The 17550-nt window shown below is 39.8% G+C and overlaps 1 protein-coding gene and 1 pseudogene across 3 annotated transcripts in view; both read left to right on the top strand.

The window, feature by feature from the left end:
• The first annotated feature begins 5863 nt into the window (after nucleotides 1-5863).
• LOC124960183 (protein-L-isoaspartate O-methyltransferase domain-containing protein 1-like) lies at nucleotides 5864-6974 on the top strand (annotated as a pseudogene).
• A 7198-nt stretch (nucleotides 6975-14172) lies between these two features.
• The window catches only part of Far1 (fatty acyl-CoA reductase 1), a 56185-nt gene continuing 52807 nt past the window's right edge, over nucleotides 14173-17550 (top strand). Inside the window, exon 1 of one of the 3 annotated variants that reach the window (XM_047516745.1) lies at nucleotides 14173-14373. Coding sequence is in view for 2 of the 3 variants with exons in the window: in XM_047516744.1 (XP_047372700.1) it covers nucleotides 14598-14599 (2 nt within the window). In the remaining variant the exon portion in view is untranslated. Of the gene's footprint in view, nucleotides 14374-14455; nucleotides 14600-17550 lie in introns of those variants that run through there. The other 2 variants (XM_047516744.1, XM_047516743.1) reach the window with 2 other exon arrangements.

Genomic DNA, 17550 nt, shown 5'->3' with positions numbered 1-17550 from the left:
CGATTAAGCCTATTTCTAATATCTTGGCATTTTTATTTCTTTTACTTTCTTGAAGAATATGAATAGCAGTTACTGCAATTTTTAAAAATGACTTCTGCCGAGTGTCATGGCCCACACCTGTAATCCCAGCAAGTTGGGAAGCTGAGGCAAGAGAATCCTAAGTTCAATGCCAGCCTGGGCAACTTAGTAAGACCCTGATTCAAAATTTAAAAATAAACAAAGGGCTAGGGAGGTAGTTCTGAGATAGAGAGCCCCTGGGTTCAACACCTAGTACAGCAAATAAATTTTTTAATATAACATTCCCTTTCCGCTAATGTTTTTATTAAGTAAAAGCTGTGATATATTCTTGAAAAATTAGAGCATAATAAACAAGGACTCTAGAACCCCACCTTGACCGGGTTTTTTAACATGTTGAAAGAAAAGAACTATTCTGCATCTGAATGACTAATTTCCTTTAATCTCTGTGTACTTTTCTTGTGTTTTTCCTTGTCATGCTGTATTTGAAGGCCTGTGTAACCTGAATTGCCACTTTCCTTCTCAGAGATGAAAAATTTGCACTTTATTTTTATTTCAAGTATTGGTTCCTCCTTTTCTCACTTTATTTTTACAATTTCTAGGACTTTGCTTTGAACTTCCAGTTCTTCTGGCCAACACAACTCTAATCTGGATGTCAATAATTTTTAATAACTACTGTAACTGAGAACTTCACCACTTAAAACTCACCTGAACCTCTGTTGACAGCTACAGTGAGTTAGTAAATAACTACAAGGCATGCAGGCCATCTTGTGTAAGCCAGAACAAAAATTAAGTTTGCTGACAATTTGTTTCCTCTTCATTCTTCAAACTTTATTACACATTTTTTATGTGTGTGATTATTACAGTAAATACACACTTTTGACTTTAAAGAAATGGAGAGAATAAACCCTCTTTACCCCATCCTAAAGTTTAGGCTCCCACTTCCTGTTATACTGCCTCTCAGCCTTATCACTGAACTTTGTTTTAGGTTCTTTGTTTCACTAATTTTATGCCTCATGGTTCAGCCTCTGACACACTTTCCTTAGCAGTAAAGTCCCTGTCTGCCCCACTCTTCTCAACCATTCCACACCCAACTCCCACTCCCATGCTGCTTTCTCTCACACTGAGATCAGTACTTGGCTCTGTGGGAAGCCTACTCTCATTGAGGGAGCAGAATGGCACCTCAAGGGAATGGCAGGGAGGGAAGATATGTTTCTAGTATCTCAAGATGTAAGTCTATCATTTTAGTTTGATAACTTCCAATAATATTCATATACTGCTATCTCTTGATTCATCTATTTTATTATAAATTATTTATTAACTTCCTTATCTTTCCATATTTTCAATGTACTCATATTCCTAGGGAGAGGAAACCCTGGATGTTTAAATTTGAGAGTTGTCAACATTCATATGATATCTAATATACAAACTGAATGAAGGTGCTGGTGCTATAATTTGGATCTTGACTATCCCTCAAAGGCCTAGGTGCTAAAGAATTGGTCCCTAACCCATGGTGCTATTGGGAGGTGGTGGAAACTTTACAAGATAGAGCTTAATGAAAGGAAGTAAGGTCATTGGGAGTGTACCCTTGAAACCCACTTGGTTTCTCTCTTAATTCCCCCTCTCTACTTTACTTCTCTTATATAAGTTAGCAGTTCTCACCAGTTCTACTTCTGAGATGTCTTTTGTGACCCTATGTTCCTCTTCACTGCCACTACCTGTGGGAAGCCATCCTTATCTAGCAGAATCAGACAATTCCCTATCTAGTTTCCACTCTGGCCCTCCTCTTCCCCTTTCCTTTGATTCTCTACAGCCATGAAGTGAGCAATTTCGTTTGCCACTTGCTTCCCACCCTGAAGTATTGTTTTACCACAGGTCCAAAGTGATAGGCCAATCAGTCATGGACTGAAACTTCCAAAACTGTGAGGCAAAGTAAATCATTTCTCTTTTTCATGACTTTTTTGGTGTGTGTTTATGTGTGCTGCCAGAGATCAAACCCAGGGCCTCACACATGCTAGACAAATGCTAGACACACTCCCAGCCCATCCTCTTTTTAAGTCTATTATTTCAGGTATTTTCTTATGGTAACAGAAAACTGACTAACATAGCCAGTTTCAATTCTTATAAAAAATTTTAGTAAAACTCAATTTCTTTTCCACTTCAGGGAAATTTATTAAAAAAAAAAATAGATAGTTAGAAGCAGTCATAATTTCCTTCCCACACTTGCTTGAGATGCTGGACCTCCAAACCTTCTGAGGTTTGGAGATACCGAAGTTCAATAGTGGAATCCTATGCAAGGCACAATTTTAATACATATTGCAAAACTGCTCTTCAAAGTGTGATGTATTAGTTTACAGGTAGTTTATAAAGGAGTTCTTGTCTCTTCACATCCTTCCCTAAATTATTATATTATCAGTCTTTATATCTATTGGTCTTGAATTGACTTCTCTCCTCAGGACTAGATTCCTGCTTTACCTGGCTATTAATCAGATGAGGAACCTCTCACTCTCAAAATAGTAAAAGGCTTTTAACCTTTATAGTCCTCGAGAATATGACATAGAAGTAAAAGAAAAGTTTCATTAATGGATTAATAAGTATGGATTTGGTCATTTATTTTTCTTTTCTGATCCCTAGTAAATTTCTTTTGGTACTGGGGATTGAATCCAGGGGCACTTTACCACTGAGCTTCATCCCCAGTCCTTTTGTTCTTATTTTTTATTTTGAGAAAGGGTCTCACTAAGTTCCTGAAGATTGCCTTGAATTTGTGATCCTCCTGCCTCAGCGGGATTACAGGAATGTGCCACCAGCTTTAGTAAATGTTTTAAACTTAATCACACAACATTAAGACATTATCACCAAGGCTCCATTAAGCACTAATACTCTACTACCTGATACATAAGTAGGCCTTCAGGAGGATCTCGAGTTCAAAGCCAACTTCAGCAACTTAGTGAGGTGCTAAGCAACTCAGGGAGACCCTGTCTCTAAATAAAATACAAATATGGGCTGGGAATATTACTAAATGGTTGAGTGCCCCTGAGTTCAATCCCTGGTACCCCGAAAAAGAAAATATTTGTTCAATGAATAGAAGGAAATCGTCACTTGGTTTCTCTCTTAATTCCCCCTCTCTACTTTACTTCTCTTATATAAGTTAGCAGTTCTCACCAGTTCTACTTCTGAGATGTCTTTTGTGACCCTATGTTCCTCTTCACTGCCCCTACCTGTGGGAAGCCATCCTTATCTAGCAGAATCAGACAATTCCCTATCTAGATTCCATGAGAAAATGGCCCCCCTAACTCCACCCTGTCCTGTTCATCACAGAAGAAGCTCCTCCTATTCTGGGCCCCTTTACCTGTGTCTATAAATAAAAGAGAGTTGGACTACTCCATGTTGTTAGAGGCCATGCTGGTATGGCCAGACTTGTCATACCCTCTCTTATTTAAAAAGAGATTGGCTCGTGTGTGTTTATTGATTAGATAAGTTTTTGGTTAATTGATTGATTTACAGCCAACATCATCCTCTGGCAATTAACCCTTTTCTCATCCACACGGGATGTGGCTGAGAGACCCCCACAACTACCACTGCCCAAAATTATGGCCATCTAAACCTATCCTTGTTACCCATCTTCCCACTCCAAGTCTTTTTCCTTCATTCATTTCAACTTTCATATGGCTGCTAATGTTATCTTTCAAAAGTGCAAATAAAACAAGTTATCCTTATAAAAAATATCAATATTGCATGGTTTGCATGACTTATTATAATCTATTTCAATTTATTTTTCCAACTTCATCTGTTAATACTCTCATCAAGTACCTTTGTCTTTTACCTTAATCTTGAAAAAATACTAAGTTATTTATCACATTTTAACTTCTTGTTTACTCTTTCATGTTTATGGAATATTCTGCATGCTCAACTTCCACCTAGGAAATACTCATGTAATAACATTCTTACTCATTCATTGATAAATGGATCAAATCAAAATTACAACTTTTTTTTATTGTATATAAATGGGATACATGTTGTTTCTCTATTTGTACATGGAGTCAAGGCATACCATTTGTGTAATCATAAATTTACATAGGGCAAAGATGTTTGATTCATTATTTTTTCCCTTCCCCCCCACCCCTCCCACCACTCTTTTCCCTCTATACAGTCCTTCTTTCCTCCATTCTTACCACCCTCCTTATCCCTAACCCTAAACCTAACCCTAACCCTAACGCTAACCCCTCCCACAAAATTACAACTTCTGAAGCCTTCCTTGAATCCCCTATATAGCTGCTCCTCTGTGTTCCCACAGAGCTTTCTACTGACTTCTTGTAATGCTGATATTTTATCATTTCTCCTTTTTTGCCATTGGCCAATGTTGTTCATAGAAGCATAACGAAAACAACATAAAATTTTATCTTGTCTAGAAGCCACATTTTAAAAAGTAAAAAAGAAGTCAAATGTGGTAGTGTGTGCTCGTGGTCCCAACTATTCAGGAGGCTGAGGCAGGGAGGTCTACAAGTCCACAGCCAGCCTGAGAACTTAGCAAGACTACATCTGGGTAGGTAGAGGGGTTAAAAAAAAGAAATGAATGAAAATCTCTTTAATAACATATTTTACTTAACTGAACATTTCCCAAGTACTATAATTTCAACATTAAACTAATACAGTTTTATTAATGAGATATTTCTCCCTTATTTATTTTTAGTAAATCATCTGTGTTTTTTTTTAAACTTACAGTACATCCCATTCTGGATTGGCCTCATTTCAAGTGTTCAGAAGCTGTATGTGGCTAGTGGCTCTCATATTGGACAGCTAGTGTGAACTTCAATAGAAATCATATGTTGCTAATTTTTATAATCTAAGAAATGCCTAATAAATACTTATTGAATGAATAGCTAGGTAAGTAAGAGATTAAAAAAAAGCTAATGTTGATTGATTACTATGTGAAAGGCACTGTGATAAGTAATATAAATGTTTATTCCTTTCTTTACCAGCAAATGGTTGGCTGGTAGTCAATGGCTACTTAATAGTTATTAAGTAATTAGGTAGCCTTGGGAGAATTGCTTAACTTCTTATACTGTCAATCTGCTTATCTGTGGAAGGAGAGGGTATGGACAAAGTACCTCTTAAGAGCAGTTCTAAAATAGAGTGGCTATAAATAAATGTACAGCATTTAGAGTAGAGTCATGAGAACAATGGATGGATAGATAAGGCATTTTAGAAGGCGTTGGGGAACAGGAGAAAGGCAAATGTTTGGAATTAGACACAAGTGGGTTAGACTTTCCAACTCTACTACTCAATTATGTGATGCTAGGCAATTTAACCAAATTCCCCTATCTTTTATGTCTTCATTAGTAAAATGGAGATATTAATACCTACCTTGTTCCGAGGTTTAAAATAATATTTATAAAGTGTCTGGTGTGTTACAAAAATAAAAGACAGACATTATTGGTTCTGGAAAGCATTTCACTTTTTTTTTCTTAAGAATTAACAAATACACCAGGTGTGATGGCACCTGCCTTTAATCTCAGCTACTTAGGAGGTTGAAGCAAGAGGATCACAAGTTCAAGGCTAGCGTCCCCAACTTAGCAAGACCCTCAGTAACCCTATCTCAAAATGAAAAATAAAGGCCCCTCCCCCGGGCGGCGGCCGGCTGCCTCAGAACTTGCAGAGTCCTACCTAGTGCCTGGTTCACACGCCGCTGTGGCGTGGCAGGCAGGACCTGCCGCCACGCCACAGGATCAGTTTATTTTTGGAAATCAAGTGCAGTATTAAAAAGAAAACAAACCTCACTACGTTATTGGAAACCATATCTACTGATTCTGTTACATTTTAAAGTTTATGATTTTATTTGAATGCTATCATGGGAGGAGCTGTGAGTGCTGGGGAAGATAATGATGATTTAATTGATAACCTTAAAGAAGCTCAGTATATCCGCACTGAATGAGTAGAGCAAGCCTTCAGAGCAATTGATCGTGGAGATTACTATTTGGAAGGCTACAGAGACAATACTTACAAAGACTTAGCCTGGAAGCATGGAAGCATACACTTGTCAGCACCTTGCATTTATTCTGAAGTTATGGAAGCATTGAAACTTCAACCAGGATTATCTTTTCTTAACCTGGGAAATGGAACCAGATATTTAAGTACAATGGTGGGCTTAATTTTAGGTCCTTTTGGAATAAATCATGGGATTGAACTTCATTCAGATGTGGTGGAATATGCCAAGGAAAAATTGGAGAGCTTCATCAAAAATAGTGATAGCCTTGATAAATTTGAGTTCTGTGAACCTGCATTTGTGGTTGGTAATTGCCTCCAGATAGCATCTGACAGTCATCAGTACGATCGACTTTATTGCGGAGCTGGAGTTCAGAAAGACCATGAAAATTACATGAAAATATTACTAAAAGTTGAGGCATACTAGTTATGCCTATTGAGGATCAGTTAACACAGATTATGTGAACTGGAAAAAATACTTGGGAAAGTAAAAATATTCTTGATGTTTCATTTGCTCCACTTGTACAACCAAGTAAGAATGATAATGGCAAGCCAGATTCTGTGGGACTGCCTCCCTGTGCTGTTAGGAATCTACAGGACTTGGCTCGTATTTACATTCGACACACACTTAGAAATTTCATAAGAAATTTCATAAATGATGAGATGCAGGCCAAGGGAATTCCTCAAAGGGCTCCACCCAAGAGAAAAAGAAAGAGAGTTAAACAGAGAATCAACGCTTATGTATTTGTGGGTAATCAGCTTATTCCTCAGCCTTTAGACAGTGAGGAGGATGAAAAAATGGAAGAAGATAACAAAGAAGAGGACGAGAAAGATCATAGTGAAGCCATGAAGCCAGAAGAGCCACCACAGAATTTACTGAGGGGAAAAAATCATAAAGTTGCCCCTCCCTGAGTCTTTGAAAGTTTACTTGACATACTTTAGAGACAAATAACTTAAATCAAGAAGAATGCCTACTGATGATTCCTTTAGTCTTGAAAATGTGGTGTTTATTAGGAGTTAAAAGAGAATTATTTGTTTCATCTAAGTGAATCATAGTGGAAAAAATATGACTTCTGTTAGTAACAAAAATGATGTATTCAGTGATAAAAAAATCTTTTATAAAATCTATTTTTCTTTAAATCTTGGGGAAATGCTGTTTTAACTCAGAGTGATTTCAAAGTGGAATGCAGCAATAGTCAAGACTTTGTGTAATATAAATCCTTTTCTGATTCCCTACAGATTTGTGGTGGTGAGGGTTAGATTTAATTTTATATAAGGTTTAAGTAATTGTTAAGCATATATAATCTGATTTGAATTGTAGTTGTTTGCATTTCCTCTGTGAAAACTTTCTTACCTAATAAGGAAATCAAATGCTTTGTAGACCTATTTACCTTACATTTGTTGCAATCACTGTTGCTGAGTTGCTGTAGATATATTCTGGGCAATATATGAGTGCAATAATAATACAAGATATTGAGTAATTTAGCTTTAAAAAAACCCCACAAATTTCATGAAATTTTATAGCCCTGTAGCTTTTACTTTTGAATTTATTGCCAAAAGACATAGGGAAAATACCTGCTTCTCTCAGAGATTTTAAGAGCACAGCAAGTGAATATTAAAGTAGAAAGTATATACTTAATACAACTCGATTTGTATGGACCCTTTACATTTTCAGTATTTTAAAATAATGAAGTTATCTTAACTCTGTAGCATTTTTAAAGGTAGTATATTTAGGATTGTTTTTTCTGTAGTTCACTGTAGAGAGTATTTGGTTAAAAAAAAAAAAAAGTCTATCATCCTGTCTGACTCTAGTAGCACAGAGAAAGAGTGAATAAATAAGCATGAGAGATCACCACTTTCTCAGATAGCTCCAAGTAGCAGGGCCAGAGCAGATGTGGTCAGTTGATGCACTTTAACAAATGGGACTTCTAACCCATCTGTATATTTAACTTTACAAGATAGGGATAAACATTCCTACATTTGCTTTGGGTTGTTTCTAGGTTAAGAAATATTCACCGAAATTGTACGTAGACACATTTGTATTGAAAATCTAGTTCAGAATCAGTGTAATCTTTGGGCCCTACACCATGTGCATTTAACTTCTTCCCATATTTTTTTGTTTCTTTGATAAAATTAGATACTTTCAAAAAAAAATAATGAAAAAGAAAAAGGTCTGGCAATGTGGTTCAGTGGTAGAGCACCCCTGGGTTCAATCTCCAGTTACCATCTCCCCCGAACAATATAGAAATACTTTAGATAGGGTTTAACATGTGCCAAAAATTACTCTAAGTGCTTTAAAATATCCAGCTTCATTAACACCCCTATGAAATAGGTAGAATTATTGTCATTTCCATTTGCTTAAGGTCATATAAGTAGTAAATGGTAGTACTGAGATTCTAAACCCAGGAGTTCAGTTCTAGAATCAGGATCCTTAATACTAGCCTCTATTCTTCTCAAGCCAACTATTATCTATTTCATTAGAAAAAAAATCTACAAGCAGAGGGATTAAATGGGGCTTTGCTTATGGAGAAACTACAATCTGTGCATTGTTCTCTATTTTGGACAATAAAGAGATTAGTAATCAAATCAAATATATTTTATTTCCTTAAAGAGTCATACCTTTGTAGACACTAACAATTTTTTTTACACATAGGTGTGGTTGACTGCTTGAGTTTCTCCCAGCTCTGGGTCTTTGTTAGCAAATATGTCAGGGAGGAGGCCTCATCCTAGAAGCTCCAGGGTGTGCTGGTGCTGACTTTAGAGACTTCAGGCACTGTTCCTAAAAACCTCCACTCAAAGAACAGGAAATAGGTGGGTTGGAGTCTGTGGCTTACACCTTGGACATGCTACAACAGACTAAAGATGGTAAACTAGTGATTCTCATTTTAGGGAATGTGCAGCAGCTCTCTTCTGACTCATATACAAAGAGAGTAAATCCTTAAGAAATAAAAAGAAAAGAAAAATTCTCAGGTCTCAGGGTTCTATATTCAATTCCCCAAATGAGGTTCAAATCATGAAAATGCCACCCACAAAAGGTGGGCAAAACAATGACCATCTGATCAGATGTGGAAAGAAATTGGGCAGTAAGATAGTTTCTTCTTTTCACAATCATGACTGGAAAATTGATAGATGGTATACAAAAAAAAGTTACAAATGCTGTATGTAACTCTCTTCCTTTCAAGATTTGTGAGCTAGGTAACACTAGGACACCTATATCAACCAACAAGATGTAGAAAAAACAGATGAGAATCGGGAAGTCAGTATGAGAACAAAGAGTGCTACAGAGGAGTCAGGAACACAGTTCCATTGTTGCTCCATTTAGATTAAGCCTGTAGGACATCTGAGAATCAGATCACTTCCTTCCACCTGAAAACCCAAACTTATTCCACAGATCTCTGAAACACCCAAGGCAGATACTGGGTTTCACTCTCCTTTCATAGATGTGGAAATGAAGCCACAGGAACCTGTGCATACTTGCTCAGACTGGAAATTGATGTGCTAGTAGAAATGTCAGAAACTTGATAGGGCATTTTTGTTGTTGTTAGTGGTTTTAGTAACAGTCTGTAAAGCAGACCAACTCCAGATGTCATAATTGGGTGTACAACAAGGTAGTGATCACCAAATGAATTGCAGAGAATAACTGCCCTAATTGGAATTTAGTTCACTTGAGCGAAGTTGCCTGAAAATGCTATCAGAATGTATATCTCTGATACATTCTGTGATGGGATCTCCACTGAACCTACAAAGAGAGCTGCAATCCCTCCAGTGTTGTAAGAACAACAACAAGAACAACAAAGCATTTTTAATGTGCAATAGCTACTTTCAAATTGTCATGGAATCTATAAAGATAAAGCATGATGTAATAATTGTTAATTTGTTGAATTTTATGAGTGACGCAGATAAGATTCTGTGCTACTCACGGAGGGGAATACAAATATGTATTAGGACAAGACATAATGACTTGATTTTGTTTTGGAGGTGGCAAATGGAGCACAGGAGAAAAATTATGGTATTTGCCATTAAGTAGACCTACATTTCAATCCCACTTCTGCCACCTAATACCTGTGCGACTTTATCATATTGTCTTATTGAACCTCAATTTCCTTTCCTAAAAAATCCAGATGACTAGATGAATAAGGTTTTTGTGGGTAATACAATGAAGAACTCACCAGAACTATGTTTAAGATGACTGCACAAAAGACCAGCAGGACACAAACCTCACGTGTCATCTCAGCTTTTTATTCAGGGGGATGAAATGGTGCCTGTGAACCCACTCTCCTGGTGGAAAATGAGCCACTGAACAAAGAATGGGACTGGGTTTATATAGGTTATCTTGAGGGGTGGTCTAATGAACACTTTGCTTGGATATGCAAACATTTTGGTCAGGGTCTGTGGATGGTGTTTGAAGAGAGTTTACTTTGGAGGAGGTTAGTGCCTCCCAGAGACTACTTCCGTTAAGGGTGGTAAGACAACTCCTCCCAATCTGCCTCTGGCTGGTGCCTGGAAAACATTTGTCCTGGGAGATGAAGGCTGTCAGTACATGGCCTCCATTTTCACTCCCCTTTTCCAGGTCTCATTATCTTGGAGATCTTTGTATTCTCCATATCCATTAATGACATTGACAGAAAAATATATCATGAGTTAGAAAATGGTATGTGCCATAAGAAAAACCTTTCCTTAAGACAGGGAGAGGTAGTATTTGCATAAAAATTCATGCATGAAATATAATTAATGCTTGACTTTCCTTATAAAGATGTTTCATAATATCTTTAAAATCTTTAGAATGGGATTGACAAGTAGTTATAGCTATATTTTGTGTAACATGGGTCTTTGGTGTTTATTCTTATATATTTTTTTCAGTAAATATGGGGTTATATCTCCTTAAACCACAAAATACAATAGTACATTTTTGATTTGGTACAATTTACCTTCATTTACAGTATATTGTATCTATAACCTGGATAAAAGCATGTACAGCTATTCCATATTTTAATAAAATTGAAATGCAGTTAAATCTAATATATGGCAGTCTAATTTTCCAGGCTTTTGTTGAAGAAAGATGGGGAAAAGAATCTGATGACTGATTACATTTTTGGGGGTTTAGGTCAATCAGCTTTCTATTACCATAACATATTTGAGATAATCACCTTAAAAGGAGGAAAGATTTATTTTGGCTCACAGTTTTGGAGGTTTCAGTCCATGGTCAGGCAAACCTATTCCTTTTGGGCTTGTGGTAAGTAGCATAACATTGCAGGGAGAATGTGCTGAAGCAAGCCACTCACTTTACCATGGCTGAGAAGCAAGCAAATACGAAAAAATTGATGTTCTACAATCCACTTGAAGGTCATGTTGTACCCCAAAACCACAGTCCTCTGACTAGGAGTCACCACTTAAAGGTTACAGCACCTTTCAACACAGCCAGGATGAGGACCAAGCCTTTATATGTCCTTAGTGGGACAATCCAAATTCACACTACAGCAGTGTTATTACATTTTCTAGGGAAAACTCTGGGGCCAAATTCTTCATTGTCTTTTGTAAAGACTATTAATTGCTCATTTGTTGTAGCTATATGAATTTAAGAATAATGGTGCATTATAGGAATTCTGGCCAAATAACATATTTTATTCATGGGTTTGTACCATCTTGAAGAGTGATCCTTTCTTTTGTTTGTCTTCTGTCTATCGGTGGAGGTCTTTGCTGGAGGTATCTAATACATACACATTGATTTGAATCAAATAAAATGCCTGTACATTCTCACCTCTAAAGCTATTTTTAAAAGTCAGAATGTAGTCATTAAACAACTATTTAGGTAACTCCACGTTTTCTTCAGAACTAAGTATTCATGTTTGCACTTATATACAGATATTTCTTAAAGATTAAATTATTTTCAAAAACAAAAAAAATTGTGAAGAAAGTATTTTCTGGCAATAGTGTCTAAATTGCATATAGTATGTTGATAAACCTTAGCAATGGTTAACTTGGCTCCGTGTCTTCTAAGAATATGCTTCTAAATTCTCTAAACTGTTAGATTCTCTATGTATTCTCTCATACTGAATTATATTGGAAATGTGTCATTACATTCAATGCTCTGTGGGAAAAACTGCCATATCTAGCTTTAAGCACCTAGTTAAGAAATGAGGCATTTATCTGAATTGAACAAATTAATGACTAAAGAATTAATACTGTAATCTTTATTGTATTCTGGTTGTCCTTCCACAGTCAAGAATTTAGCCTAGTTTTTTTTTTTTTTTTTTTTTTTTGAGATTAGGTCTTGCTATGTTGCCTAGGCTGGCCTCCAACTCCTTAACTCCTTAAGCCAGTCTCCTGGGTAACTGCATACAGGTGCACACCACCAAGCCTGGCATGGGCCAGAGTTTTTGTTTTGGGGAAGTATAACAGATCCACTTCAGGAAATGTTTCACCTGATCCTGGCTACTGGACTGAGTGGGTTCTAGGCCCACTCAATTGTCTTGCCTAACATGGTAGATAGAATGCATACTCCCTGAAGGTAAGTAAATGTGTTAGATTTGTGTTGTGTCCCCTTCCAGAAATAGAGTTGGTGTTGAGACTGTGAGTCCTTGGTGGGTAGAAGCCATGCTTTCAAATTTTTCAAGTTTTTTCCCCCGGGCTCAGAGTTTAGGTAGGCCACAGAGAAGGAAGCTCAGTAAGCTCTTGTAGTTCTCAACTGGGTGCAGTACTTTTGGTAGACTTTGTATTAGGGTTAGTGCCAGGTGTTAGGTCGGATTTAAGCAGCTGCATGGGAGGGAGCAGGACAACAAGCGACCCACTGCAAGCGCGGAAAGCAAGGCATCGGGCAGAGAGCCAGAGCGACCAAATGCAGACAGATAAACCCCACTGACCCTTACGTCCACCTATCACTCAGCAGGACCCCCGCCTATTCTGACCTATAAAGACCCTGGGCAGCAGGGGCCACTTGCGATATCCAGCTTTCCACCTTGACCTTTACCTCTGAGGGCTGGGAATTTCGCCCTAGAGCCAAAATCCAATAAAGCTTGCTTGGGCAGCTTTTGTCCGATTCCTGTTTGGCCACCCGCTCTGGAGCTTACACCAGGCACTGGTGTACCACGCACTGGTGTAACAAGCTCTCAAGCCCTAAAGAAAAATCAACATCTGGCCTATCCTTAAAGTTCTAAGCAATGTGTGCTACTCACTGTGCCAGGAGTTTTAAATCATTTTTACTTCTCACAAATGCTATTTTTTTTTCTTTTGGTTTGTGGCTTTTGATTGACGGCTAACTCCTAGTGGGGACTGTTTAATACAATTCTGACGATCCCTTCACTAAGAGGTGAATTATAACCCACATAGCGCGTAGAGTGCACTAACCTTAAGTGTACAGTTCGATTAAATTTACACATGCACACACCCATGTAACTACCACCTAGACCAAGAAAAAGGTCGTTTCCAACACCTATTAGATTCACCCGTGCCCTTTTCCACCCAACAGGCCCCCATTCTTCAGAGATAATCATTATTCCAACTTCTCTCATCATCCCTAAGTTGTGTACGGTATGAGCTTGGAGAAAGTGATAGGTGGAATGATTTGACCTACAGTACCGTGGGGCTGGACCAGACCTGGGTAGGCTTGATGCTCTCCCTACTAGGCACCCTGCAGAGGTTCAGGGGTCCACAGAGCAGGGCTTCGCTCTCAAGGACCCAAACCAAGCTGGTAGTTGTCGGAGACGGTCCTTCACCCTCAGCACTGGCTGGAGGGCCATCAGGCCCCACCAAAAGGCACGGCAGACACCACGTAGCCTGAGCTGAAGCACGCCACAATGGCTGCCCACAGCCTCCCGCGCTGGCTTCCCCGCGTGCTCCTCGCTTTTCGCGTGGGCGCCCCTCCCGCACCACCCGCAGCCGGGCGTGGCCCGGGGCGCGACCCGCAGAGACGCGAGCTGCAAGGGGGCGCTGCCGAGCCTGGGATGTGGGGCGCGCGCCCATTGGCTGAGCTTCTCCCCGCCGGCCGGCCGCCGCGGCGCCCACCTCCGGGTCCTCTCTCGGCGCCCCCATTGGCCGTTCGCGTCCCGCTGGCGTCCGCTCCCGGCCCCCTCCCGCCCGGATGGAAACCTGGTGGGGGGTAGAGGGCTGAGCCAGGGGAGGAGGGTGTGCGGTGAGGGTGTTCTCGAGAGCCAATCGAGAGCAGACGTAGAAAAGGGGCGCCGCGCTACCCAGTCACATCCCGAGGTGCGGTCGGGGCGGGTGACGCGAGTGCGGGCCGCAGCCAATGGGCGTGCCGCTGTCCGTCCGCTCTTCAGCAGCCGGTCGGGGGCGGTGGAAACGCGAGTGAGGAGAGCGCGGCGGCGGCGCAGCCATCGCGGGACTGCCGGCGGAAAGCGAGGCCCGAGTCTCTGCGTCTAGGTGAGCAGCAGAGGCTCCGCGGGAGGGCCGGGCTGCTGGCTCCTCCCCGCCTGGCCCGGGCAGCGGCTGCGGGAGCCGGGACGCAGGCTGGGGCGAGGTGGGGCCGCTGGCCTGTCCCGCCCCCACCCCCACCCGCGTCCTCCGGGAGCCGGGGCGCCCGCGTCAGTCGGGATGGTCTCTGTGCAGCGTGGCCCGGCCGCCGCCCTCTCGGGACCGCCAGGACGATGTAGGGAGGGGCCTGGTGGGCAGCGCGGAGCTGGGGGCGTCGCCTGGGGTGGGAGGCCGCGTCGAGATGGCGAAGGTGGGGCGGTAGTTAACGGGGGACCGGGCTGGAGTGCTCGAGGGAGGGTGGCGGCAAAAGGAGGCCTGTGATTGAAGGATTTCGGGTCTGGAGAGGAAGAAAGTGATGGGAAACGGGTGATGCTAAGAAAAGGGTGTCCAGGGAGAAAGCGTGGGACTGGGAAGCATGGTTGGCCTCTTGGAAGAAGGCAGCGACAGGGGTTGGAGGAAATCAACTGGAAGCGAAAGGGGAACAGGTTTGGGTTTTGAAGGTTGAGGTCTCTGGACAAATGGGGACACGTGGATCTCGAGTAAGGAGTGCACCTTTGAAACTGGAAGGCGATGAGGGGAGAGGTTTTAGGTGAGATGTGGATGGAGAATGTTTGACAAGGCGTTATTTGGCCTGTTAGAAAGTACACAAGGGTCACATGAACATGAGCTAGATTTATGCGAGGTAGCTGAAGGCTGTGAATCTTTTATGAATAGTTGAGCAAGAACAGTCTGGAGAGCCGAAGAAGCCAGGTTCACAGGTTCATTCACTATTCACAGGAGACCGAGTACTGACTTCTTATCTCACTTTTGAGGCTGATAATCCTTCTGCCTCCCCATCCTTCTTCCCACTCTCACTGACAGTCCATCTAATTGTTTTACCTCAGCAGTGTACAAACTTACCTTGTCAAAAGTAATGGACACAAATATTGTTTGCTTTTTGATTGGACAGCTGTGAGGAAATGCTTAATTCTTTACACTAAAAAAAAAAAAAAAGTGGAATGTGTTAGTTTAAAGGCAACATCAGAAAATACTCTTGGAATATCTGCCCTACAGGGGAGTTTCTCAGTTGTATTTGTGGGCATGTGTAATACAGCATTAAAATGATGCAAGATCTTTTACAGTAACACAATAATGAATGTGTAAGTACAGCCCTGTTATTCTTACAGGATCATCATTTTCGATGTAGTGAAATTTGGAGATGTATTATGCTTGTTGGGAAGTTTTTCAGCTTGAGAAGTTTTATAGCTAAGTAAGTTCCAGATTCTTTTCAGGAAAGGAAGGCATAGTTTGTGTCTATCTCTTCTACTGCCTTTCTGTTTGAAATTTTGGGGATGTATATTTGTAGTGTGTGAGCAGAGGTTGGGGTGCGGGCAGAGAAAATATAGTAGGAACAAAGTTGGCCCACTACCACATTTCCACTGGATTTAAGTGAGAGGGATAATTTTTGTTTGAGGATAGGGCAAAGGATCATGAAGAGTTACAGTGTCAAGGACAAAACCCAAAGAGAGCAGTTGTCTTATGGGATGTTTCTTTGTTCATCAGATCCACAGAAGCATTGTAACTAATGGATCATTCTTTGGGATGTAGAAATAATTTTTGTGGAAGTTATTTTTTGGTAACACTATTCACTATGACCACATTTTACCCTTAGTGTAACAGAATACCAAGTGTTGAGGCCATTTGGAACAGAGAAGTAATCCTAGTGGTGTGGAGTTAATCAGGGAAGGTTTCCTGAAAAATGTGAGTTTTGAGTCATCACTTGAATGGGAGTTGAGATAATGAGTTATTAGAAGACCCAAGAATGGCAGTCAAGTTTGGACATACTATAAGCAACTATGGAAAAGAAGCACAAATTAAAAATAGTTTTTAGGGATAATTGAATATTTGAATGAACATTTAGGGGTTTGGGAATCAAACCTCTTTTTGCAACTTTGTTGATAAATGATGGTTCTGTGTGATGTCTAATTGATGGATTGAAGATAGACAGTAAAGTGCACACAATTTTTTTTTAAAATAAGAGAATGTAGTAAAAATAAATTGAATTATTGAGAGGTAAATTTGATAGTCAGCCACATATGTTTAGAAATATTTTTGTCTTACAGTAGATGATATTGATAGTAAAAGCAAAATTTATTGGGCATTACTTTGTTTTGAGGTATCTAAGTGTCATCTTCTTTGGGTTTTCTAAAAATTATAGGTGGGAGAGCCTGAGGTTCAGAGAGATTAAACTTGCCTAAGGTCACACAGCTAATAACTATCAATGTTAATTGAGCATTGATGCCAGGCACTGTGCTAAGTGCTAAGGATTCACAGTTGACAAGAAAATTCAGAGGTTTGGCCTGAGCCATTTTTTAAGAGATTGTTACAGAAGAAGAGCCACTGAAGAAAGTAAAAGATTTCTTGGAGATTTAGTAGATACCAAGGAGTATGCTATTGAGTGAAACCTAAGACAAAATTTTAAGAAAGAAGTAGATGTTCAGCAACAAAATGTCTAGCTGAGAGGCTCAGAAGAACAATAACAAGAAACTATTGAATTAAGTAATGGAAAAAAGAAATGTAAATTTAGTCCCAAGTTAGTGAGGATGAAGACATTAAGATAGGGGCAAGTAATCATCTTATTGGCAACTTTAAATATTTGACATGATCATAGTTATGATCCAATTTGTAGAAAAGATGATAGTAGGGTCCCTTGTATTACTTTAATCTTTGAAAAGATCTTGAGTGGTTTAAAAATGCTTATACTTTTGTATAATTCCAAATTTTTAAAAATGATAATTTTTTAGGACATAAAAACTGTTGAGTAGAAATGAGTTAATAGGGAATATGTAGTATGTAGGTTTTGAACTTGGAATGAGAGGAAAAATGCTGTTATTTTAGTACCTACTCCATGGTAGGCTACTTTGGTAGCCTGTTCCCATCTTGGAAATGACTTAATTGTCACCAGGGGGAACTGAAACTATACCTACCAGAAGAAGGCATTTGCTTAATCTGAGGGATGAGGTTTGCAGAGTACTCATATCATAGAGGTATGCTCTTGACTCCTAAACATTTGTTTCTTAGAGTTCAATAAATGAATTTAAGGCTAAAAGAAAACAATCCACTCATAGAATTGAGTCATCTTAACCG

The sequence above is a fragment of the Sciurus carolinensis genome, chromosome 11 (genome assembly GCF_902686445.1).
Source record: "Sciurus carolinensis chromosome 11, mSciCar1.2, whole genome shotgun sequence".
NCBI lineage: Eukaryota > Metazoa > Chordata > Mammalia > Rodentia > Sciuridae > Sciurus > Sciurus carolinensis.
Note: the sequence above shows the minus strand (reverse complement) of the source record. Positions and strands in the feature narration are given on the sequence as shown.